This window comes from Zonotrichia leucophrys, chromosome 2, assembly GCF_028769735.1.
Source record: "Zonotrichia leucophrys gambelii isolate GWCS_2022_RI chromosome 2, RI_Zleu_2.0, whole genome shotgun sequence".
Lineage (NCBI taxonomy): Eukaryota > Metazoa > Chordata > Aves > Passeriformes > Passerellidae > Zonotrichia > Zonotrichia leucophrys.
In genome coordinates this window covers 43,828,482-43,856,111 of record NC_088171.1, presented here as the reverse complement: position 1 = coordinate 43,856,111, position 27,630 = coordinate 43,828,482, and the positions used below count along the sequence as shown (strand labels likewise).

The 27,630-nt window shown below is 38.0% G+C and overlaps 1 protein-coding gene across 1 annotated transcript; it reads right to left on the bottom strand.

The window, feature by feature from the left end:
* Positions 1-1,844: 1,844 nt before the first annotated feature.
* On the bottom strand, positions 1,845-27,630 carry COL6A6 (collagen type VI alpha 6 chain). Its single transcript, XM_064703185.1, has 19 exons — positions 27,596-27,630; positions 27,018-27,365; positions 25,807-25,872; positions 23,759-23,794; positions 19,241-19,303; positions 18,402-18,464; positions 17,655-17,717; positions 15,998-16,060; positions 15,520-15,570; positions 13,924-13,959; positions 13,734-13,796; positions 13,352-13,414; positions 11,100-11,135; positions 10,169-10,205; positions 8,995-9,554; positions 7,023-7,113; positions 3,441-4,112; positions 2,532-2,625; positions 1,845-2,342 (listed from the first exon to the last, which is right to left on the bottom strand). Exons 6-19 carry the CDS (start codon positions 18,414-18,416, stop codon positions 2,039-2,041), a joined length of 2,148 nt encoding a protein of 715 aa, XP_064559255.1. The 5' UTR covers positions 18,417-18,464; positions 19,241-19,303; positions 23,759-23,794; positions 25,807-25,872; positions 27,018-27,365; positions 27,596-27,630; the 3' UTR covers positions 1,845-2,038.

Here is a 27,630-nt window from a genome sequence, read left to right as displayed (position 1 = left end):
AATAGTGCACTGTTGGCTAACTAGAGTTTCTCAATACTCGACATGTTAGATCAATGGAGAAATAGCCTAAATTTTGTTTTCACAATTTCATCATCAGATAATAATTTTATAATCAAGTATTTCTTTCAGCTGAAACATGGGAGCTGAGTGGGTATGTAAAGCTTCCTCTTTGAATGCCTTTTCCACATCAACCTGACAGTGTTTAACTGAAGAGTTAATTTAAGTGTCTCTGCACTAGGTGGATTCTATACACAAGAATCCACATTCTTCTTGTGTTTCAAATCTATTTTTATTGCCTCCACAGCCCCCATACCAGAACTGACCACACATTTTCTGCTCTTTGTCGTAGTACCACTTCAAAATGTAATTCTGACATTCTCCACTATCTTGAACAAGGTCACATGCATCTGGAAAAGGGAAATAAGAGACAGATTTAATGAAAGAAAAATCTGCCCTTCTCAGCATTGTAAATTCAGGGGAAAATAATGTTCAGTGCAAACTGTTAGACAAAAGGAGTAGCCAGTGTTCAAGGTCTTACACTAAGTATTCATCTATAACTCCACAGTGACAGTGTGAAAACCCTCTTTTTATGACTGCTTTTCCCAGAGAGAATGTCTGAAACTAGATTTTTCATTGCCATAACAGAAGGACTGCTAAAAGGTGTTTAGTTTTTTAACAAAAAGTTTTTTTAATGATTGTAAAATAACTATACCTGGTCCATAGAAACTAGGAGAATAAACTTTTTAATAATTCCCCTCTTCCTTATTCCGACTTCTTATACTGGTATCCATCAATAAAATTTCATAAATTAGTATACATAGGTTGTTAAACTATCCATGGTAGTCTCTTAGCCAAATCCAAAAGTATTACAGATTCAAATTGCATAAATTAGCAAAGTAGGTAAGAGAAGCATACTTAGTAGCAATCTGGTATTCGGTGAGAACAGCTCTAATGATCTTTCACCAATGTAAATTCAGAGTTACTCAAAAGAAGACAGAAAGGCAGCTCTAGACTTTGATGTCAGTACAATATTAAAGAGGAAGAACAGAGAAATAAAGAAATATAATGATACAACTTAAAGATTTAAAATTACATTACCTTCTCCTACGCAACGGAAAAGCAAAAATCTCAAGCAAGAGATGAGCACAAAGCACATCTCTCAAAAAGCAAGCTCTGGAACTGGGCTACATGTTTTTAGAAGTAAACTTTTGGGTCACTAATTACAATACAGGATTGGGGAGGACAGTTCATACAGCTCTCATAAATGGCTTAGGTAGTTTCTTACTTAAGTGCAGTGACCATGACTACTTCATCAAAGGAAATATTTTATTAGTAAAGTATAAACAGTAACATATCTTCCTGTTACTGATCCTCTCTCATCCTGAATGAGGCTACAATTCCAGAACTATTCTTGGGTGGAGAGGGATGAAAAACGAAGGGATAACATCAATATAAATGAACAACCGCACTCAAATCTATGCAGACACCTTTTCATTTATTTTCACATAAATTATCTCTAATTGTAGTTTAAACAATAAATTTACTCAATAGTGTTTTAAGAACGTTGGTGCCAAATAATCTCACAATCAGCTTCCCATGCCTATATCTAATGGCAAATCTGCAATGAAAAATGCATCATTCCAAAGTACAGTTAAAAACATGAAGAATATATATTTTGATACCTCTACTGATGGATCCTGTTCTTCCTACAGGAACAGACTGTAGCAGAAATATAATTAATTCCTCCATGTTGAGCTAAATTAGCAGCAGGAGTTACTAATTACAGAGCAACTTGGGGATTTTGAAATTATTGGCTATTTTAGTAAGGGGGATTAGAACTTTATATGATATTGTTACAAAATTCATAAATCAAAACTGAAGTTATAATGACACCTGTAGTTCAGTCTTTAACTACTATATAGTTTTGGACTAAATACTAACATGTGATGACTAAAACCTTTGAAAAAATGTATCTGGAAATCCTTCATCGTGTAAAAATATTCAATTGAGTCCTTCACAGTTTAGTCTTTTTACTAAATTAAAAAAGATTTTCATATTCTAGAATCATACCATAATCATTACAGCCACTTCTAGTTTCTGCTGTGGTCTCTAAGTTTTTCTTGTTCTTCTCCTGAGCTTTTCCACACTCTTGAGGCTTTTCCCTTTTAGCATTTTCCTCTGTGAAATATGCACTCTCCTCATAATCATCTCTCATTTCTGGCACTGTGTATACAGGCTCTTTGGTGTTCTCTTTCATCCTCTTCATGACTCTACTTTTATTTTTTTCCGTGTCTTCTAAAACTTGACTGGAACCACTTTCAGCCATTCCAGGAAAAGGTATTCTTCCAAGGAGAGAGGGGGAAAAAAATTTTAGCACCAATATGACCTTTCATTCCTTCTGAAAAACATGAAAAAACTTTTGACCCCAATCCCATTTTTGTTAAAACTACTTTGAATGTAACAGCTAACCCAAAGGGATAAATCTTACATTCAGAGGTATGCACTCAAGAAGTTAAATAGGAATTTCCAACCTTTCAGTCACGGATGCTTCCTGTTGTATGTCTCCCCGATCTAAATTTTCACACTCTTCTTGAAGTTCAGGTGAAGGATAACTGTTCATTTCTTCTGTGAGAAAGCACAGGTGGCAGGAGTGAGTTTTAAAGTCCTCAAAAGTAGGATTAATAAAAACCACTACATGGCTGTTTTTGTGAACTGGAGTTTGCATCTTTCAATAAGTAACACACTATATTCAGAGTGACTGACACTGTGCCCAGAAAAATGAAAAATATTATAGATATCAGATAGATGAGAATGACTCCTGAACCAACCTTTTATATTTTGTCTTACTCTTTAATACACTATTTATCCTTCTATAGAAACTTTGACATCTCTAATCATATGCTTATGATGAGAATTTTAAGTAAATGGCAATTTCCTTTTTGCTATTCTCTTGTTTCCATGTCAAAGTATCTAAGACTAAGCATCTTCATGAATGTGTCTTGAAAAGTAAGTCCTGTCTCTGTTCTGTAGAGAAGTTAAGGTCAAATGTGCAAAATATTTATCTTGTACCTGTCCCAAAACCTAAATAGGTATAAACAGCTCAGTAGATCTGGACTTGTCAACGGTCTGAGGAGAAATGTGGGCCTAAATCAGGAACATGACAGTGTTCTCTTACCTGAAGAATGGTCTGTCTTTAGTGAAAGTGGAGTACACAAAGCCACACATTAAATAAAAACTTAAGGACATAGACTGCTTTAGAATAGAATGCTGCTCTGTCATTACTGGCACCTTTATTCATGTCCAGCATCTGAGGTAAACTAATCATGAACCATTAGCAGCAAAGTTATGACCAGGAACTGAATGATAGCACATATACACTGACTACACAACATTTGTCTTTTTTTCCACAAGTGAAGCAAATGCTGCTGTGTGATACTTACGTTGTAGAAGATTTAGGAATGCCCGGCTAAACCTCTGAGCATACACCATCTCTGGGGTGGCAAACCTGCCCAGTGTCAGTGAGTGCTGATCTGTGGGGGAGCTGGACAGCTCCATCAGCTGACTGCCACTCACATCACTGCCAAGTGCAAGAGTGAATAAGGTGAACCCTTGGCACTTGGCTCCGAGTGAAATCTCTCTCAGCCTTTCTCTGTCCCATGTGCTTGTTTTGCTTCCGACTATTGTAAATATGACCCTGTGCTTTCTTTGTCTGGGGGCTTTAAAGAATACATTTTCAACTGTCCACTGTAGAGCAGAAGCAATGGCTGATGGCCCTTCCAGCTGGTGAACAGACTCTTGGATGTGTTTCTTCATCAAATCTTTATTGCTGTATGTGACTAGGTCAAACTCCAAGGCCACAGGTGTCTGGTTTCTGTCAGGCAGGAAGCCCCTGGGAGCCTGCTGCACCAGTGCCACTCTGATGCCTCCATATGATTCATTGGGCTGTGAGGAAACGACAAACTGATCCACCATGTTGCTCACAAAGTCTTTGGCTCTCTGAAAGTCTTCCCTGCTAATGCTGCGAGAGCTGTCCATGATGTAAGTTATATCCATATCCATCTGAACCAGGGGAGAAAAAGGCACCTCACAGTTGGTTCTTGGATTGCATTTATCTAAAGAGGAAGACCCAATAGGTGGTGAACTATTTAACAATACAACAAAAGCAATGATTTATAAAAATTTCACATAGTCCTGTAGATCTGTATTAGGTTTGTATGGCCATGTTTTGGTAGTGGGGGGCACTACAGGGATTGCTTCTGTAAAAAGCTGATGGAAGCCTCCTCCTCATGTCCAACAGAGCCAATGCCAGCCAGCTCCAAGAGAGACGTGCTGGTCAAGCCAGTTAGAAATGGTGGACATGTTTCTGTGATAACATTTAAGAAGAAGACCAAAAAATGCTATTGTGCAGATTTAAGTGTGGGCAGAGAAAAGCAAAGTGAAAATATATGAGAGAAACAACTATGCAGACACTAAGGTTAGTGGAGAAGGTGGAGAGGAGGTGCTCCAGGTACTGAAGCAGAGATTCCTCTGCAGCCCCTGGTGAAGACCATGGTGAGCTGTGCCCATGCAGCCCATGGAGATCCATGGGGATGCAGAGATGCAATTGCAGCTTGTGGATGAACCCCACAGTAGAGCAGGTGGATGCCTGAGAAGAGGCTGTGAACCTGTGGGAGGTCCATGCTGGAGTTGGCTCCTGGCAGGGACCTGCAAACCCATGGAGAGAGGAGCCAAGGCTGGAGCAGGTTTTCTGGCAATACTTGTGACCCTGTGCCTGAAGGACTGTGTCCCATGGAAGAGTGACTCATGCTGCAGCAGTTTGGAGAGGACTCTTGCCCATGGGATGAACTCACATTGCACCAGTTTGCAGAGAACTGTTACTCCTGGGATGGACTTCTGTTGAAGAAGTTCATGAAGAACTATCTCCCATGGGAGGCACCCCTTGCTCTCCCTGAGCACTGGCAGAAACAATGTGTGATGAACTGACTATAAGCCCCATTCTCCATCTCCCTGTGCTGCTGGTAGGGAGACAGTAGAGCTGAGAAGGCGAGAGTGGGGAGGAAGGTGGTTTTAAGGTCTAATTTTACTTTTTGTTAGCCTGCTCTTTTTTGTTAGTAATAAATTCAATTAATATTTGTAATTCAAGTTTGTTACAGCTAATGAAGAAGTAATATAACTTCAATGGGTTCAATGTATCTTACCATCCAATTGCTGGTGGGGCACCTACACATCGAGACCCTTTCCCTCAATCCCCAGGGAAGTAACCACAGAACCTGCATCCAGGCCCTGGGGAGAGGTCTCCCAGAGTTTCAGTGTGTGTGTGTAGAAGGCTTCTGCCTCTGTGATAACTCTGTGTCTTTTACAGTTCGTTAAACAGTGTCTTCCAGTCAAGAATATTTCCTGCATCTCTTCCCACATCTGTTCTCCAGACAAAGCTGATGATTCTTAGCTGAGGCCTGAGCCCTTTTGGAACCAGAGATAACCCCTTGCTGGGCCAATCAGCCTCTAGGTTATCTCTTTATGGACCAACTCTCTATGGTAGAGAGGAGGGGGTGTAGAAATCCTGCTGCAGCTCCCAAATTGATTAGAGGTTTTTTCATTTGTTTTTTTGGTTTTTTTTTTGGTTGGTTAGTTGGGGGTTTTTTTGTTTGTTTTGATTTTTTTTAGATCAAAATTGAGGAAAAATAAAAAAAGTTTTTGTAGTGGGTTGACCCTGTCTGGATGCCAGACAATCCCTCCACAGCTGGGCAGGGGATAAGGAGATAAGGACAGAGAGATCACTCATCAAATGCTGCCATGAATAGGTACCTTTAACTTCATGCTGTATACATCTACTAGTAGTTTCTCCTTTTGTCCTCATTCCTGTGTCGTATTAGTTTGGTTTAAGCCTTATAACTCTTAGTTTTCTGTCTATTACTTAAATAATTAATTCTATAATAGACCAAATCAGCCATTATTAAAGAACTTGTGAATGAGAGTGGATTTTTTTTCTGGCTTCTTCAATAATGCTATTGCCTGCTGCCAGAGGCCTGGGCAAAAGGCAAGGACTTTTCTAAACCCCTACTTCCATTTGTAACAGGAGCTTGAAATATTTTTTGTTCTAGTAAGGAACAACAGATGAGTCTTGCTGAAGAAGGTTTTGAGGTACCAGGGGAAATTATTCATGCATGAGAGCAGAAAAACATTCATAAGGAAAAATTTCATAGATAACAGTTCCCTGGAGAAATTTTCTTCTGTTGAAATCTGAACATTGTAAAGGACACAGAATCAAACTCTATTTTTTCATCTCAGATCATTGTTCAACATTTTGACATATTATCATTTGGTAGCTTCTCCCCCTCTCACAGCACAGAATTTACAGGAAATGAGCCTGCCTTCCAAAAATCATATTGCTATTTTAAGTGCATTTCTGTTATAAAGGAAATGCTAAACACAGGAATTCATTTCACATGTCTGAGACAGAAATTAATTAAACAGCTTTTGTGATTTTGAGATTCTATTTCTTAACATCCACTGAAGAGGAAGTTAAAATTGTAACTCCTCACCAGTGGTATTCTGTAACCACAAAATGATCTGTCACAAAGGGTAAGAAGGCCCAGGTGCAGAAGGGTTCAACTGGCTGGAATGTTGAGACAGAAAAAGGAATAAAGTTTCCTCTTTAAAGGAGTGAAGTTTCTCTTGGAAATTATAAGAAACAGGCACAGCACTGTCTTATAGCCATCCTAGAATGGGAACACTCAGACATCCCTATGGGCTGCAGAGCTGAGCTGAGTTGCTCCATGCAACCAACCACACTGTTCTAAATATATCTCTGCAAACTCCTTGTAGGACCATTTATGGCAGTCAGATTCTGACCAGTGCACACTTCATTAAAATTTTTCTTTCATATTTATGCACAGGTGTGTTTAAGGTGTACCAGAAAAATTCCCACCACCACATTGCAAAAAAACCAAAAAAAGCTATAGAATTTGTTTTTGAAATGGTAAATAGACAATACAACAGATGCAATTTGCAAAATGTCTTACCAAAGCACAGTGTACAATATGTGATGGCCTCCAAATTTTCGTCTTGTTGTCTTTCCCAAACAAATAACTGAAATCTTCTTGTGTCATCAATCTGTGTTTTAAAGCAGACACAAAAGCAACATTAAGCAGAATGATGAAATATATGAAGACTCTCTTTTTTTCTTTCTTTTTTTTCTGCCAGGGAAGGATTATCACTTTTTTCTTTTCTTAATAGGGTGCTATTTTTCTACAGAGGAAAGGGCAGAATATCTCAGCTTTTTCTGGGACAAAGAGTGAATATGATTTCTTGGAGGGAAAATTCTAGCATTAGAAAGTTCTAGCGTGAGAGTGACCTATGTGTTTCCTGGGATCACCTGAAGAAAGACAATCTTTCACAGTGGAAGATTTGACCACAGAAATGCCTGAGGAGCCCAGAAGATGCTCCAACATTCTACAGTTTCACTGACCACCATCCAACCCCATCCAGATGTGATCCAATGGAAAAGTATTTCCTTGTGGACTAAAATAAAAATGGCTCTAAAATATCACAGTATCACAGGAAATGAACATATATGAATAAGCTACAATGGTAAGCAAAGAAATAATTACTTCTTTGCATTAAACTTTGGCTTTGTGTGTTATACACCACACAATTAATTTCTGATTAAAGTCTGTAAAGAATGTTACAGATAGAACTGTTCAAGGGAATTAGAATTGGCAATGGCTGCACGTGGTCCCTAAACTGAAGCTCCTGAAGCAAAGTAAAGACAGCAAGTATCTGTGGCTACAGACTTGTAGGATCATAGAGATTTACACCACCTCTCAATTGCAAGGGTAGAAGTCCATCTGAAAGGAAAAGGGAAGTTGTATTTACTTGGGGGTGGTGATGAGGTTGGCTGCCTTGCCATCACTGTAAACTTAAAGGAGTGCTGGGCAGTGAATTTTTTGCCTTTCCCATGCTAAGCAGCTCTTTTAAACTCTTCTACTCTGAAGACAGATTTATGTTAAGTCACCAGATGTCAACACATGCATCCAAAGCTGTAATCTGCTTATACTAAGTAAAGAAAATACTGATTCTTGCTCCTGTTTATCCTGTGGAACAACCCAGGCAATAAACCATAAGTTTCCTCCTCATGTGTCAGCAGAAATTTTTCATTCTGCTAAATTATCATTTAGTCAGAAAAATACATGAATCAACTAATAAATATGAGGCTGCATGAGAATAAATATAGCATAAATAATAAAGGACTGACTTAGATGGTGCTAGATCAGAACTTATACTCCAAGTTTTGCACTTTTTATCATGTACAAGTAAACATATTTCCTTTTAGAAGAACAATTTTGAGGAAACAGCAGCTGGAATGAATTTTACTTTGATAAAGTTAAAACTGAGCACAGATGATATTAAAATAAATTCAAAAGATGGAGAACATGCAATCTATATTATGAAACCTTAAATAAATATAGAATTCCTTTCCTTTTGTACCTTTTAAAATGGACTGTTAATTTTTTTACTATCTTTTAGATGAAGTCATATTTTAAAACAAAATTTCATAATTTTCTCCTGTACAAATGGCAATAAAGATATCAAGAGGGGCTTTGCTAATTTAATTTTCTTTTGAAAAAACAGAAGGCATGCTTGAAGCTTTCTACTAATTTTTCTAGAAACTAGAGCCAAAGTTTGTTAGTTAAATTTTTATTATTTGTTACAACTTCAGAAATATAAAGGCATAGGCAAATAAGTGAAATTAACAGAATATTATTTTCTGATTTTCTCTAAAAGTACAAGACATTAAAAATTCATGTTCAGAAAAAGGTCAGATGGTGATCACTATGGTCGAGTGAATCACTGCTGCTTTGTTAAAATTGTAATCTTTAATGTACCCCTTTCTAGTAAGGGATTGGACTTTGGCTGGAGAACAAGATTCACTCAGACCCTAGCAGATACTCAGCAAGTGGGTGAGTGACTCAGTTTTCAACAGGCTGTACTTACAGAGAAGGCACGTCTGACATTTGGCACCTCACTGAAGGCAATAACAACTGGAGTGATATCCAAGGCACTCAACTCAAGCACAGCTGTGCTGATGGCTACATCATCCTGTGATGGACCATTGGCAAAAAACAGGGCAACTTTTCTTGTGAGGATGCCCTGACGAACACGTTTGAAGACATGTCTTGCAACAAATCTCATGGCTGCCCCAATATTTCGTTTTCCACTGGATCTCTCTAGTGGGATGCTCTGGATGGCTTGTAGCAGCAAGTTGTTCTTTTGGAATTCAGAGAATCGGATGAGGTAGTGCATGTTGGTATTGAAAGAAACAACCGAGACACGAGCGCCTGTTGGGCAATTGCTTTCACTGATCTTAATGGTCTTCAGCAATAACATAACAATGTTCCTCATTCTTTCAAATGCAGCTGGTGTAACATCATCAGACATATCCAAGGCAAAAACCACTTCAGTTGGATAAGCTGGGCATGCGTCTGTATATCGAAGCAGAAAAGTTACATGAGAACCTTTCCACAACTCAAACATTGTTAGTTTCTTCTTCAAATCTATAAAATAATGGATATTCAGAGACCAGATGGGCTTACCTGATGAGCATGCTGGAAGGAAGAGAGGGAGAGCAATTAAATTATTTAGGACTAATATGCATTAAAATAGTGACTTATTCACTAGCTTTCAATGAAGAGCCTGGCCAAAGTTCAGACAACTGACAGTCTGTCAGTGCAAGACCACATTCCTCTTTTACAATCAAATAGTCAAAATAGTCCAGTTTTACTGGATAAGAATTTAAAAAATTATCCTGGGTTCTGCTGAGCACACATATCTGAGAATGAACACACCTAATCTGGGGGACAGCTGATGCACAAATACTGTCTTTTCTCAGAGAGCACCCCAAAGGGTGTTGGCACAATGCCAAAGATTTACTTAATCTTTAATGAGGAAGAGATATTTTTTAGAACTTTTGTAATAAATTGATGGGAAAAATAAGCAAAAAGCATAAGTCTGCTTCATACACCTGCTAAAACCCCTTACAATTAACAACTACCAGTTAAACTGAACCCAGACAAAAACTACCAGTTTATAGGGTTTCCAATGAAGGCTGTTCCATCCAGGAAGAGTGACTAGGTGAAATCAGAGGTAAAAGAAGATGTTCCCCACTTACGGCAGTTTTTTCGGGTAAAATTCACAAGTTCACAAGGCTGCAGGTTCAAAATTTAAAAAAAGGAATTAATGGCAAATCCCAGACCACCCCAGACTGGGAATCTTAGAGCTGGTTTGAGCTGAAGGTTGTATCCCAGCTCCTAAAATAACTTTCATTACAATAAATCCAGAACCACAGAGTCCAGTCCCTTTTTATAACAGATAGTATAGGGACTCTCTACCCTTGCTGCAGAAACTAGGCACATTTTTTTTAGACGTGCTCTGTTGGCACTTAATGATGTTCTGAAGCATTAAAACAATCATTAAATTCTTTATGAATGAGTGCCATCTATTCTTTATTTTGTAGTGAACTGATCTAAGATATCATCAGTCAATGGCACTTCCATAAACAATGGGCATTCCAATAGTGACTCACATAGGAAGTGAGAAGCCCATGAAGGAGGAGAGATGTTCTCTGGACATAGAACACACCTGCAATAGTTCTGCCTGCAGGTAGTCATCCATGCAAGGATTAATGAAGCCTTTAATCAGAAGTGTTCGTTTAACATGGGATTAGGATTCTGAAGAAATCCTGCGCTGTAATTCTCAGTGAAAATAACTGTTGCTGAAGAAATGCCTTCCTTTACAAGAAGAGAAATAGTAACCCTAATATGAGCTATTGTGTAAACTGATACGAGTGAAGAAACAGATAAATGAATATTAATTGTCCAATAGTTTGTAAAAGTTTGGACATGGTGTTAATCCACATGCATAAATGTTTCTCATTCCTTGGTTGCTTGCAGAATGGAAGAACCCACTGCACACTCTGACAAGCACATGGAAAAGATACTATTTTATAACAGCTAACTGTGCTCATTGCTGTCAGTGATTATCAATAGAAACTAAACCAGATAATTCCATGCAGTATAGTTAGTTGTAAGATGATTACTTACTTCCATTAAAATGGTGCCCACCGGTCCCTTGGCACCCTGAAACAAATTAAACATAAGCCAAAAAAATCAGACCCTGCTAATGTGTTCCCATGTATTACTCTGTAGCCCAAAGAAAATGCAGGCAAACAGTGTTTCCCAGCAATCATTTATGAATTTGAGAGGAGACAGCAGTTTCCTGCATAGATTTCTGTGGACCTGCCCAGAGCTGCAGGCTACTTGTCAGATTTATTTTTCAGTCCATTTTCCTTAATGGTTTTTAAATGTTTAATACTTGTTGCTCTTGGGGAGCAGTATAATTCAGAATTGGGTTCACTTATAAACAGCAGTTTCTGTGCTATGGTCCTGTTATTTGCACTTCACATATTTTCCAGCATCTGGTGTGTGACAAGCTTTCTCTCTCCTCTTTCACATTACAATCCCCACAGTTCTACCTTGAAAAATCCTGTGTATGCAGACCATACACACATCATGACACCTTTGCCTACTCTGCAACTTTCTCCTTGGGAGCTGTGGAAAAACAGCAGCACTCCAAGTATCTTTTTTTTTTGAAATAAAAGTATTGTTAAATCTTCATAACAGGAATGAAATATAGGTAGAATAACTAATTTTCAAGGGAGCTTGAGTACTCATCATGTGTGCATTTCAGATGCATGAGAAGACTACTGAAAAATGTGCCTTACTCCCATGGAGCCGCAGTGAGATACAGCAGGAAAATTTGAACTACCCATCCAACTTCTTTTCCTCACCCTCTCTCTACCATAACACTACAGTTTACCAAAATGGTATACTTCCTTACATCTCCAAATTACAGCCCTGTCCCCATATTTGTTCTTTCCCCTTTTAGTTAACCTTCCATTCCTCCATCTGCCTGAGCTGCCTTCCTCACCTCCTCTGCTGTCTTGCTGCTAGCATCATCACTGCCATTCCATGCTTTTTTCTTCTTATGTTTCCCAGCAGGTTCATGTTCTTTGGTACTGTTCAGCAAGAGTTAACTGTGAATGGCCTAAAGAATGCTACTGATAGCAAATCAGTGGTGGTGTCACGTCAGTGGTGCAGACTTGACACATATGGATAACCAAACCAGCAAGGATGGATGAAACAAGCCTGTTTTGGCTGGCTCTGTCTACCACCTGTACATGTTCCTGCTTTCCTACCTCTTACACCTCTTACAGGGTTTCCACTTTCTCATTTCACTGATGCACTGCTACAGCAATAACCCCACCAAGCCCATACACCCCAAGCTCTATTCTCACCTGAAGAGGAGATCTTGAACTTGAAATACCTCTGAAGAGTTCTTGGACCGTGGACTGGCAAAGCCCACAGCTGTGGCTCATCAACTCACAAGATCTATCTGTAAATTTTGTGAGTGGCCAAGCAGCAGAGAGGGTAATGAAATCCAGCTGGCACTCTTAACATTCTTGTGCCCAGCATCATAGAATAAATTGGGACAGGTACATTCATTAACCAATACAGTGTAATGAGAAGGGAAAAAAATGTTTACTAAGACATGCGCATCCTGTGATCCATGTTATTCAGGTAAAGACAGTATTACCAACAATGTTCCACATATAAATGGAAAGAGTAAGCTTAAGAAAGTTTAACAAGAAAATCATTAGCAGTAGGGATTGTTTCTGGTCACTAGGGACCTAATTTTCAGAATTGCCGCTGGATAAAGATAGACACATGCAGGGATTTTCCTAACTACTTAAAGGGTTAGTCCTAAATCCTATTGAAATCCTTAATCCTTTCACCTGCTTAGATAGAGAATAAAACATTTTGTTGCTTAAAATGCAGAACACAGACACTGGAAAGTACATCAAGACATCTGGTTGTATTATGGATAAACAGGTTATAGTCAATTTAAGATTTAAATAAGTGCCTGCAACTGCAAGTTTCATTTTACCTGGCTTTTCTTTAAAAAAATAAAAGAGCATTGGCATTCAGCAGACCTATTCAGTTCTATATTTCAGTATTCTCTGTTCTTTCAATTAGATATTCACACAGCCTGAAGAAAATACCAAATACTGTGGAAGAAATTCTGGCCAGCATTGTATTGTTGCAATTTCATTTCCAGCAGCAGGTGCTCCTGTGCACACACATCCACAGGCATAACTCTGTGCAACTGCCAGGCTGATTAAACATAGTTTACCATGTGAAACACTATTAGATATTCCACTAATCTAATAGTAATTTTAAGAGCAATTTTAGGGTGATTTTTTTAAAAATAAAAAATTTATTTAAAAAAAAATTACCATAGGTCCTGATGGCCCTTGGTCACCTGGATCTCCCAGGGAACCTGGTGTGCCAGAATTACCCTAAAAATAGAAATAAATTATATTATTCTTTATAATTGCATGCACAGGTACCAAACTTCATCAAGGGAAAAAAACCCTCTGTAATGATACTTTGAATTCAATCCTGCATTTTCATAAAGATAGTCTACCACTCCTAACAATTATTAGCAACTAACACTTCTGAAGATTTTGACCAGCACTTTCTCAAGACTTCCTGCCTAAATCATGGCAATAAAAGATCAGAGTGTTAACAAATTTAAAACTTTTGATAAAAACCACTTTTTGTGTAAGGGTTTTACTTTAAGAACTCTCACAGAGTTAGCAGATTTATCATTCTTACTCTTCTACCCCTAATTCCTTTGGGTCCTTCAGCTCCTGGAATGCCCTGATCTCCTTCTTCTCCCTGAAAATAGATTAAATCCAGAATTTATTGGAAAGGAGAAGACAAGCAGAAACACAGGCAACCTTTTATAAAGAAGAATAATGTAAAACAAGACAAAAATAAATGAAACACACCCATTTAGTCATACCTCTGGACCAGGATATCCTATGAATCCAGATTCTCCCTATGAAAAGAAAGGACAAAAACTTCATAAGAATCTAGAACTTTGTGATCTGGTTAGTGTTTGATGCCTTTAAACAAAAAACATTTTCAAAATTATTCTCAGCTTTACAACTTGTCCAAGCAATAGTGGCTGCTACTCTGGTCTCGAATGACATAATTTTAGATTAATACCTTGTTCATCTACAGGAAGGGTATTTTAAGAATTTCTATCAGTTTCTAAATTTTTCACGAATATTCCATTTCTCAAGTAAGTGTTTTATCATAACTTATTCATGCCTCCTAATAACATGCAGAGGAATTCCCATGTAGCATGTGAATTCAGATTCAGAACTCAGTGTCTGAATGTAGTTTCAAAATTTTATACTACCCAGACTAAACAATGATAACATAATATTCCCTTGGCTTACTAGAAGTCAATTCATTAACTGTTTTCAGTTACTTCAGTTTCTAGTGTGTTCTTTGTTCACCCGTGAGAAATAGGGAAACTCTCACCAAAACCAATCAGAAGTGAAGTGTATCTTTTCTAAACATTGGAATTCACACTACTTATATATTTCCTTGTCCTCTTGTATATAACTCATGTGTAAACTATAAAACCCTGCCATCAAAGAAAACTGTTAGAGCTAAGAAGGTAAGAAAAGAGATTGGAAAATAAGAAGTATCAAGAGCCACTTTACCAAAGAGCCATTTAAGAAAAAGGAGTTCATCTGTTGGAGAGGCTCCTAGAAAGCCTTTCGTATCTTTTCTGCAGCTTTCTGCAGCACTCTGATTCTCTCACAGAAAGGGAGAGTGAAACAGATGGGCCTACCAGTGAGATTCACTGGACCCTTTCTGTTTCACAAGCAACAAAAAGGGACTAGTGTTGCAATATTGCACAAAATCTTTGAAAGGAGATCTGCAGCTGTTTCCAATATCCTGACCACTTTGCTCATGGACTGATCCACTGGAACCATGATTTTTACTTCATACTTTCTGTATACTTTTTATTTGAGCTGAATTCTTGTACAATTTTAGAAAAGAAGGCATTTCATTACTCTTTTTTCAGCACTGTGAAGGGAATTATAAGAATTTCTTAACAATCCAGAGGTTAATCCTCAGATCTTACTGCTGACAGTAGAAACACAAGGAAAAAATTCACATGAAAACAGTGAGGATGTTTGGAGAGTATCATCCCCACCTTGGTAGTTAGGGAATCCCTCCTCTGAAACAAGACAAATTAAAAGAGCCCATAGTGTCCAGCCCCCCAACACTTGTCAAGAGCAATGTTCAGTCAGGCAGGCTGAAGTGGGAAGAAAGCACTGTGCACTGCAAGTACAATCCTCCACATATATACATACAGACATCAGGGAAAGAGTAAGAGTGAGTGGTCCTCCAAAGAATATCCTATGGAAGTATGTCTCACAAGGAGTGTGGTAATCCTGAGCCTCTCACTGAACCTTAGGAATGCACTTTGCATGTCTTGCATTTTCCTTTTTAATCAAATATGGATGATCATGTTTGGTAACACAGTAGAATGGAGACTGAGAGGCTCTCTGACTTGAAGCACAGGACAAGCACATACCTTTGCTCCTTTGCTTCCTTCAGGACCATAGACATCTCTGCCATCCATGCCCTGTGTAGGTTAAATATGTTATGAGTTAGCTTTTAATCAAGGATTAGGTTTATATCCAGTTTCATTTTGGAATTAAGATTGTCCCATTACAATGACTTGGCCAAACTACTAAGCTTCATGAAGCTGGACAAGCTATCAAAACACAATCTAAAAACACTAGCAAACAATGGCAAAAACTGTAGAGGAAAAACAGGGATAGAGGTCATAGTTCCTTTCCACTGTGTGCCCTACCTTTCACATACTTTCTTCTAAAGAATTTGAGGGGAAATTAGCCCACAAGAAATCTGGTGTCTATAAGGAAATTGAGAACCAAACGTGAAATAATTTTATTTGTATCAAATAGAGAAAATAGAAGGGAATGGACATTCCTGACTCAGATGGATAGGTATTAAAATACAGGGGTCCTGAATTAGGGCAGAAAACTCACAGGAATGCCTCTCTGTCCAGGGGGTCCAGCTAAGCCCTTCTCTCCAGGGTCACCAGGTTCACCCTGTTATAATTGAAACACAAAAGACATTAGTTTGCCTCATTCAAGAGAATTCTTCTTTCTGAAATGCAAACCTGCCTGTTAAACTGAAGTGTGCCTATACATTTTATAGACTACTTGATGCTGGGCAAAAGTATTCCATTGCAGACCATGTTTCATGGACTGTTCCTGGTGGTAGAACTGGAAAGGACTTGGCAAATCAGAATATGCTGAGCATTCATGCAGCTAACCCCAAAGTTCAATAAAACTCCCATTGCAATACAGAATTACAAATGTAAAAAAAAAAGTGGGGTTTGGAAAAAATTATATTAATGGTAGCAGGACATATTCTGGAATTCTACCAGTCTGAAGCACCTATTGATAGCAAATGATATTTCTCAGGCAGGCTGTCTGCACTGTGCTCTCAGCCCTCTTGCAGGGTTTCTTTTCTTCAGTTCCACTTTAGTTTTCACTTTCTAACTGAACATTTTTCTAACAAAGGCCCTAATATTAAACAGCACAAAACCAGACTGAAAAAACCGAATGTATGATGGAAATTCCCATATATCTTCCCAATGTTAGTCACTGTTTTAATTATGTTTTCACACAGTAATTCTTTTCATGGCAGCACTTTGACCTTCTGATAGCTCTCTGTCGCTAAAGGTTACAACCCTTGAAAGAAATGGAAAAGCTTAGCTGGCTGGTTTTATTTGTGATTTTTAGATCCAAATATACAACAGCACCTAAATTTAGTTATTTCTATTAAATAAAATATCACATATCAACAAACATAAATGAAAGGTAAATAAGGATAATATTTATTATATGTGAACTCCAGTGCCAGCAACCTGTTGTTATAAGTATAAGCCTTTCTGTTTGACTTCATGTTTATTCAGTTCTTCTCAACATGTGCATTCCTTCCAAATAGACACCAAAACAGCAAAAGTTCCTTGGACTGGTTTGGAATCTTTAGAAAAACAAGGTTAAAATAAGCATCTATGGTTCTTTGAACAGAGAAGGTCAGATTGGACATTAGGAAAAAGTTCTTCACCTAAGGGTGAAGTCACTGATCCATTGTTGGTCACTGGAACAGGCTCCCCAGAAAAGTGGTCATGGCATAGGGCCTGTCAGACTTCAAGCAGCATCTGAATGATCCTATTTATGGTTCAGTTTTAGGTAGTCCTGCAAGAAGCAAGGAGTTGGACTTGATCCTCATGGATCTCTTCCAAGATAAGATATTCTATGATTCACTGGTGAGTATTTTCAATGGATTGGACAGACTCTAGGAATCATCAAAAAACCACAAGGGTCTGCCCTGCCTTATTTCTGCTCCATTTTGTGAGAAGGCAGGTCCCATTCAGAACCATTACCACAAGAGCAATTAATGACAGTGATCATGGCAACACTAAAAACTTCTTAGTGTAGTTCTGATATGTGTAAGATTACCCTAAGCACATCACTTGTCTTGCCATGCAAGTGAAAAATATCTTTAAAATGTAACATTTTACACATGTTTCACAGCACTGAACTAACTCTTTGTTAGTCCATGCTTCTTTGGTCTGTCTTGAATGAATGACACCATTAGATTGCTGCAATTAGATACTTTGAAAATCTTTACCTTTGCTCCTCTTACACCTAACTTTCCAACAGAGCCAGGTGAACCAGGCATCCCCAGACTACCCTGTAATAAGAAAGCATCAGTTAAAAGGTGCACAATGAAAAAATCAAGGGCTCACTCACTCAAGGATTCATTGCCGCTTCAAATTACTATGGAAACAGTAAAAATATTGGGCTTTTGAGGACCACAAGTAAGAGTTACTGGTCAAACTATCATTCTACTTATTTCCTGTCATCTGTACAACTGCCATAAAATTCTCAAAATTTCATCAAGTATGACATAAATGTTATTTTCTATCTACATAGATAGCTAGTGAATACAGGCATATGTGTAAAAAATATTAATGTACATATATAATTGGTTATGTAAACATGAGCATCATTAGTTGATTGAAACAGATGATCAAGGTTGACAGCATAGGACATTCAGTCCTGAGTTACAATGGTGTAATTCCAGAACAAGAATCCCCAAAATCAACATGCATCACAAAAGTGAGAAGTTCAGCAGACAGTTCAGCAGCTCAATAGTTGCAACCTCATCACAACCTAGCACTTGCTATTCACACACTTAAATTTATTTTCAAGGCTGTTATTTTACCATATGAGACTGCAAATCAGTTTCCTTAAGTATTACACCAAAAATCCCTGTTTCTACTTTTTATAAGCTTTTTGAAAACTCTTTATAAGAACAACCCATCAGTGATAATGAAAAAAAGGGTACAAGTGGAATATATTATTTAAAACTAACCAGAGGGCCTGGCATGCCTTGTGGTCCAGGAGGTCCTCTGATCCCTTGTGGTCCTTTTGGGCCCTGATGTAAAGAAGACATTGAAACAAAAAGTCAGTTCAATGCTAACAGCCCTTCAATGACTATCATATTGCTGCAATGACCAGAATCCCAGGGCCTGTTTCACAAGCTTTATTTTACAGGTGAAACTTCTTGCTGTTTTGTTATAAGGATTTGCCTGTTTGAAGCACCTGAGATGGCCTGACAGTCTGATTCAGAGACCCACTGAGGTGTCTAAGGATACCAAGGGAGCCATTAGCAGCCTTCTATCAACCAGGCATGCTTTCTCCATCCTAAAATGTAAGTTAAAGGTATCTTTAAACTTAAACATCTTTAAAAGTTAGAAGCATCTAAGAGCATCTTTAAACTCAAAGCTACTATAAGAAGTCTATCACAATAATTCTGTTCAAAATTACTCCACCTAGCAAATTTTTTAAACACAAGGCTTTTCTCACTGGTTTTGTCAATGCAATAGGTTTTATGTATTTATTGCTGTCAATTTCTAATTAATTCATTTTGACAATTTCTGCTTGATAATATCATGTAAGTTGGAGATGTGTTGGCTAAATTACTTTTTTTTGCTACTCATGCTCCTCTTTTAATTTCACTAGAAGTTGCAGCTGTGTAACTTGTCACATTTAATTCCTTAGGCTTACAGAAAAGATTTGCCAAGAAGGAGTCTTGTAATATTCATTAGTTGAAGTTAGCAAAGCTTTCCAAAACACAAACAAAACATCAAGGCAGAAAATTTATTTTCTCCATAACTAACATAAAAACAACTCAGAAGTTCTATTACTTACCTGGGGGCCTGGAAGACCAGTTTCTCCTGGGTAACCTGTTTCTCCCAGATCTCCTTGCTCACCCTGCCAGAACAAAACCCAAGAAAACAACAGTGAACACAGACAAATTAGTCTCTCTCATTTGTACATCAAAAGATAATCTAGTATCTGTACAGAGTAACAGTTGATAGAATGCTTTTCAATGATCTCAAACAATTTTCAAAGCTTCAAATTCCTATTGAAGAAAACTCAAATAAAAAGCAGAGGAGTAGCTTTTCTTTGGTTTTTTGGAGGGTGTGATGAATACAAAAGCTGCAGCAGAAGAGGTCAGTTTTATTTTGCTGAATACATTTACACCATGTCTCAGCAATATTTGTGCATTACCTTTGTCCACTGTGGAGACCTGAAGTCATAAAGCCAGGCCACAAGGTCAGATTCCCTTTCCCCTTATCCATGGGAAATGGCTCTGGGGGGAATAATGACTTCACAATCACACTAGAATTTGACCCCTTTTTACTCCCCATCTTTCACTCTGGTTATTCAGTGAGGCAAATAAAATCTGCCTTGATGATGGAAAACAAAATTTCCTGCTCCCATCTTCATAAAGTTGCCATCTGAGGACGAGTCAGTTTAGCTGATGTCCATAAGAAATACTCACTAACTTCTGGATTGAGTAAAATGGTGACAATTAGCATCAAGATATTACAGGCCTTGTAGATCCCCTTTCACTGGAAAAATCATAAACATATGCCTGAAGATTCTTGGGTAAAAGATGGTTCTGGAAAGAATCTTCTGAGGAAAAATGAATTTCAAAGGCTGAAATTTCATGCTGCACCATATGAATGAAACAAAAGATAACAACAGAAAAAAAAAAGCCGAAAGCAAAAAAGAATGTTAATTTATAGCCAGAGTAGGAAAACTGTAAAATAGAACATCAGCAAGTATATGATATTCACAGATGTAAAAAATCAAGTCGAAATAGATTTCTACAAAAATAATTTTGACTATAAAAAAAATGGATACATATCTTAGGCACATTCCACTAAAATTTAAAACCAATTTAAAGTTTTCAGCTACTTAAATTTACTTTGAATCAAAACCCAGAAAAATTGCTATCCTTTTTTCTCCCCTGCCTTTTCCTCTCTCTCTTGCCTTTCTGTAAGTTAATTTCCTTTTTCTCTTCACTATTTTGCTTTATTTCCATCACACAGATTGCAGTGCTGTTCTTGTCTGTGACCAACACCTCTCTGACACCACATCACACCTTCTATTCCTTCTGCCTGCTGACTACTTCTAACTGTTAAGAATGGCTATCTGTGCTTCTTTAGGTTATTTTAACTATTTGAAAAAATTAGCCTGTTTTTTATCACAGAAAGGCACAGTCAATTGGAACTGCACATGCTGGGAGGAGTCCTCTTTAGGATATGGTGAACGGCAGTGTGCTCATGCTGACTGCAAGAGAAGTTAATTAATTTGTTGATGGGGATGTTATTTCAGTGCTTTTTATTAACAGCTGAACCTAAAACAAATCCTTTTGTGTTAGGTGGGTGAATTCTGGCTCACTGTCTCTAACTTGATTATTCATCTCTGAGTATGTCACCACCAATATCTACCTGATCGATCGATCGATCGATCTATCTATCCATCCATCCATCTATCTGTCTGTCTATCTATCTATCTATCTATCTATCTATCTATCTATCTATCTATCTATCTATCTACCTGAAAGAGGGATTCTTCTTTATCCCATTTCAGCACAAAACCTTCCTCCTCCAGAGGGACTGGCCCTATCTAATTTCCCTACAAAGCAGGATACTTTGGTCCACAGAAGGACCCTTGAAGACCCCACAAATATCAAGACTAAGTGGATCTGCTTCCTGGCCCAGGGACACCAGGAGAGCTTCACAGTGAAGCTCTCATAACTCCTGCTGATAGAGCTATGCTCTGTAGCAGCTTTGTAACACCCTGCCATGAAAGAGATCTCAGTGGATGGACACAACACCCACAATCTCACCCAAAGATGGATGCCCCTGTTGTATTGCAGGGTTGATTGTTCCATCTTGCTTCTCCAGAGATGTGGAAGACAGAAGTGTGCAATTCTCTTTGCCATTTACTTTTTACATCTTTTCAGTGATATCTACATTACCTGCATTTGATCATTGATAGTACCTACCTTTCAATGCTCAACTGACCCAGACAAATGATTTTACATTCTTTTAGAAGTCAAAGCTGATCATCAAGTACTTGAATGAAAACAGTTTGAAAGTTCTCTGTTGCAGTGAGTTTCAGTAATTTCTCTTGTTCCCTGACATTTTAGAAAAGCGCGTGGCTGCATGACTGGCTAAGGGGGCTTCCGTGGAGATGAAGAGGGTTGTCTCAACTAAGATTCAATTATTTGAAAAGGTTCAACTAACTCTATATTCTGTGAATTTACTAAACAAGTTGAACATTCTTATTTTCTAACCACATAAGGTTCTTGTGCTTGTCAGTACAACCAAGATGTAGTAAAGATCCATTCCTACCGACTTCAGTTTTGGTCCTGTTACCAACCGTAGCTTAGTTGGACTATTTATTTTTGTTGGTAGGTGACAGAATAATGCAAACATTCATGAGATATCAGCTGCAATCCAAGAGGGAAAAGAAAAAAAAAGCACCAAGTTTCCTAATTACCCAAGAAATGGATTTCTGAGTGACCAAGCAAAGATTGGAATAATTAAGAGGCAGACTTGATGAATATTCTTCAATATTTTAATCTAAAATGTCTTCATAAACCCTGTAAAGAATTTCTGAGATAGAAATAGGAAACAACTGCAAAATGCTTACATTCTTTCTAGTTATGCTGATCCTGGCAATAGCCAAAGAATGGTGCTTTCTCCCTGCTGGTAGACAGTATCAAAATCTTCCAGTCTACTCCTATCTGCAATGCCTCAGTGAAAATTTTGGATTCTCAAAGTGAAATCCAAATTGGAGCTTTCAGAAACCAGGCGGGACAGGAATTTTGGCACACAGCATACATGTGTATTGCAAAAACTTTGGAAGTGACCAGAGTGCAGTTTAGGGAACTTGTAGGACTGTCCCTTCTGATTGACATTTCCCAGTGAAATATTAATTTGAATCACTCTAAATGTAAAAAATCTGCATTATCTGGCTGCCACACAGAGGAAAAATGTAATAAAGGTATAGCAAAAACCTCTCAACAGGAGAGGGACAGGAAGCCCAGAAATCAGAGACAAATCAAACACTGTGCTGCTGAAGAAATATTATTACCATAAAAGACAGTCCTTTTCCTTCACTGAAATTTTTGTTCTATATTGCATCACTATGGTTATTCTTGCTATTATTTATTAATATTTTACACCTGACCTACTCAAAATGCTGGTTGGCACTTTCATTCAGAAGCTGCAACTCTACCAATTCCTCAGACTCAAACACACAGCAGAACTTCAAGTTATATTCCACCCTGTTGGTACTGACAATGTTGTACATAAAATTGCAATGTTTCCTTGGGTTTATACACACTAAGATAAAGAGGGAAATGCTGTATCATGGAATATACCATCTTCCTTATCTGTGTTAGCAACTTGGCAAAGAGATTGGGTCAAATGGGAACCACTTGTGCTAAAGCAAGGTTTTCTAGAACAATCATGTAAACTATACTTGAGAATACCTAGAATTTAATTTTTACTTGCACTAACCCACCCTTGAATATAGCTGAGTTTAGATTTACTTTGATAACTGTATTTTGTAATTCATACCCTGGAATAAACAAGATTTCTTTTCCAAGAACATTATCTGGACCATCATTTAAGAGAATTGCAGTGATGTCTTTACTAAGTACATCTCAGGAAAGTTTTCTTTCATTGTGACTCTGTGGGGTATAAATCTAGGAAAACTGGGGCTACCACCTAACAGGGAGAGAGATTTTGTTATCTCTCAATTAAATGAGAGGTTTTTCTACCAGAGGATCTTCCTGGAAAGATCAGTCAGCATGTAGTGGGTTCGACCTATTCTGTACATCCTACATTCTTCTAGATATTGACTTGGGAAATTATTTCCAAACCCTTGATTATATGTTTGAGCCAATTGCCAGAGCTGCAGTTAACACTGTTTATTTTGAGCAAAGCATAGTGTAGAACTTGTCCTAATTCTATCTGTGCTGCACATGTGTATCACACATATCTCTGTGCATGCAGCAAAGGAGGAATAAACTGTCAGACTTTGCAGCCTGACTTCTCAGTCCTGTCATCTTTAGTGACAGTCTCTTCTCTAGCTATGCTCATATACTTGCCCTAATAGTAAAAGTAACTGTCCTTTTATTTTGACTGTCCTTTTATCTCTTCCAGTTCTAAATCCTTCAAGTCAGGAGGGTCTCCACCACATCCACCTGAGATTCACAAGCTGCCTCGGCTTGAAATAGACTTTTGATTGTTAAACACTTGTGTCTTGGCTCACAATGAAATTTTTCCCATAAGAGGAGCAAACACTCAGGCTGGACATGTAGCTGCATACAAATAGGTAGCAGCAGTGTCAAACACTCACCTTTATACCTGGAGGGCCTCTTCGACCTGCTGCACCCTAGGAAGGAGTGGCAGGAGAGATTACATCCAGAATACTGAGCAATATGTGAAATAGCAGTTTATCATAAAACACATTATGCATACAATAAGGCCAAATACAGCTTAAAGAAAGCAGAGAATATTTCCACAGAAAGACTTAAGGTTAAAAAAATGAGAAAAAGGTAGATTTGGGACAGAAATTCTTAACACAAGGAAGTCTTTTCAAAAAGAAAAAATGTTTTAGATCCTTAATGAGTGCAGAGAGGAGACATTTCAACAAAATTCTGGAAAACATCTTCCCAGTCAATTGCCCTTTGGCTAAAACAAAGAGAACAAAAGCCCTCTTTCCCCCATGAGCCCAGAGGTTTGCACAACTTCCTGCTGCACACTGCTCAGCAGCTCTAGTGAATGTTACTGCTAAACCTCACAAACTTAAGGAGGTCTTTAGGATGTTTTTGCAGCATGATTGAGGAGTGATCATGCCAGACTTTGGCATTAGACACAATGCTGACACTAGAAGAGGGACCTTCACAATTTCCAATCTCCAGTGAACTAAAAAGGAGCAGCTCAGCTGCCAGTGAGCTTATCTATATGCATGAACAGACATAGAAAACTTGTAGTCTTGGGCAGAAAGAAGACATAGATTAATCTAGGGTGGAATCTTGAAGCATTTAAGGCTCATTGAAAAAGAAATTGAGTTTAAGGTTTGTTGCTTTACATGAATCAGACCTGGAATTAACAGGAATGCAAATTCCTGATTTTAAAGAAAAGAAAACACATTGCAATATATATAAGCTACCAGAATTGAAGCCAAATGTGTTTCTCTTTGAAAACTTTAGAAGATTTTTCTTCTCTCTCCTTGCAGGAGTTTGAAGGGTAGTTTAAAAGGAAGAAGACAAAAATGGGTTTTCTTGGTAGGAGCCCCACTGTGTGTTTTATCAGGTATTTCCACCCCATATTGATTGTTATTCTTACATCTAGGCCAGCATCACCCTGTTCTCCTTGGGGTCCTTGTGGGCCTGGGTCTCCCTGCAAAGCAAAGTAATGACCAAGATCTTTTAACACTCTTTCCTTTTTCTTGTACATGCACATTCTTTTTTATACATTCCTTTGTTTCTTCTTCTAAGTATTTTCATTGCAATCAGTAGTGTCATACTAAGGTTCTGTAATTTATACTAAATGATAATCTGTATTTCTCACTAAGTATGATTCATTCTGTGAATCTTTTGTGACTCAGCCTTTCAATTGGACTACTTAAGATGAGATTTGCTTTCAAAGCATCATCAAAACCCAATTATTCTTCCAAAAGTAAACCTCTGAATTTTTCTACTGCTTTCAGCACATTCTGCATAGACATACATGTATGTATACAATCCTACTTGTTCAGAGAGAAAGAGACTTCTGAAGCAGTGGATTTTCCCCACATGTTTGCCATCCTCTTAAGCTTTCATTCACCATCAATTCTTGCTACTGTCCAACTACTTATCAGCTTTGTTTACTCTTTCCAAAAAAATTGTAATGGTAATGCAAGCCATGCTTTTCTGTTATGCTTCTTTCCTTGCAGTTTTGCTAAAACATCTGTTAAAAACTCAAATATCACTATATAAGCACATATCCCAGCTCTTATATTCTATTTACAGATCAAAATGGAGTTTACCCACCACCCTGAGGCAATAGCAGCTCCATAACAAAATGAGTATAGTCTGTTGGTACTTCATGAATTTTTCCCAGCACCATTTTTAACAGTATCCTTACAACCCATTACTGGAAGCCTTTCAGGCTACTGATGTAGATTTGTGGAAGAATAACATATTTATACTAAATCCATGTTTTCCATTATCTCTACATTGTGAGAATATTTCCATAGTCTTTGTAAACATGTTTAATTTTTTTTTCTTTTTTTCTTGTATCAAGCAGTTCCTAAAGCTTTCTGTGTTGCAGACAAACAAAAACCTCCTTGGTCACTGGACAGCCAGTAGAAATTAGTCATTATGCAAATCCTCTCTCCACAAAATAGAACAGCTTGCTTACCTGTGATGCTAGGTTTCCCTTTTCACCCTTAGGGCCAGTAACATTATTGTTAGCCCCAGGATCTCCCTGAAAAAGATCAGTGGGAAGCTCAGCATTTTCTGTTACCATACCTTTATTACTTTGACTACAGCAGAAGGATATAGAAATAGAATTAATTAGATTTGTAATTGCAGAGAGCAAGGAATAAAAAGCCTATTTTAAATGATGATGCTTGTAAGAGCTCAATATAGGAAGTTCTGCAAAGTCCACCAAGTTCTTTTCCACAGGGATTAAAAGCAAAATGACTAAAGGACAACAAATTAAACTGAAAAGGTGAAACTGTTCTGGTTGATTTGGTATAGTTAATTGAGTTATGATCATAACTCATGAGTTTCATTTGGGGCTTACACTAGAATGGAATTCCATTTAGCCACTTAATGCTAGATCAGGTGAAATCCTGATCTCTCAAAGAGGCAAATAATCATGTCACTGGAACTCTTTTTTTTTTTTTCAATATAAGCTTTAAATACAGGAGTCAGCACAATATATGTTTGGAACAAAGTATTTGAAATATATGTGAAAAGACAAAGTTGTGTCTTTTCAGGACAAGAATTGTGGTATCTGCACTGGAATTTTAGTCCAGGGAATGCATTTATGTAGGTCTCTGGAACATGCAAAGAAAAAATGTGAATATGAAGAAGCAACTTGCTTTTGCATCATTATGAATTGTTAACCAAGAGTCAGTGAGCAGGGCTTTCAAGTGATCCAGAATTCCTCTGTAGGGTGGGAACAAACAGGGAAGACTGACCTACTCCTGGTCTTTCCATCAGACTGTCTGGTCTAGTGTGAGGTGTCCCTGCCCATGGCAGGGGGGGTGGAACTAACTAGATGATCTTTAAAGTCCCTTTCAGTCCAAGCCATTCTAAAATTCTATGATAAGCAGCTCCAAAAGGAGTTATGTTGCCTACACTGAAAACAAACAAACAAACAAATCATAAACAAGCAGGAGTCCTGAGGCTTAAACATCTGCTTCCAAGCAACACATCAAAACACATCAGTCCATCTACATCTAAAGAGTTCAGGACTCCTAGAATATGCCATTCTTCTTGCAGAACACTGCATTTTCTAGAACTGTGAAAAAATCTTCAAATCCTCAAATATCTCAGACCTCTCCATCACAAAATTGAAGAGCAAATCAGTGAAATATAGTAAAAATAAAGAAATGCACTTACATGATCTCCTCTTAGTCCAGATTCTCCTCGTTCACCTGGTTCTCCTCTGGGGCCTTTTCTGCCCTAAATTCATAAAAAGAGCACAAACAATTGAGGTACAATTATAAATAGTATCTGTGGCAGCAGAGGGCTAGATCTGTTGAAGTCAGTGGAGCTACACTGATTTAGAGCAGGAGTGACAGCATATTAGAGAACAGGCAGCTATTAAAAACAACTCACAGTCATTACAGACAGCATGATACTTTGGAAAGATGTTTCCATAAAATCTAAGCATTACTGTAAGGGGTACATCACCAATCTCCCTCTGCTGCCTTTCTCTCCAGAAGGTCCAGGAAATCCACGTTCTCCCTAGACTCAGAAAGGGGAGAAAAAGAATAAAAATTATTATTTGCTCCTTCTGCTAAATCAGGTTCTCAAGTTTTTCTGGCAGAATCCAACTGCAATCAGATATACAATTCTAGACTCCCAACAACAGAACTACCGTTCAGCATTAAAGCCCATTCAAAGCACAAAATCTGTACCTTTGAACCCTGAAGTTGGTGTCTTTAGCAGCATTGCACATTTAAGATAATGTTTACCTGCTCTCCATCAGTGCCATCAAATCCACTCTCAC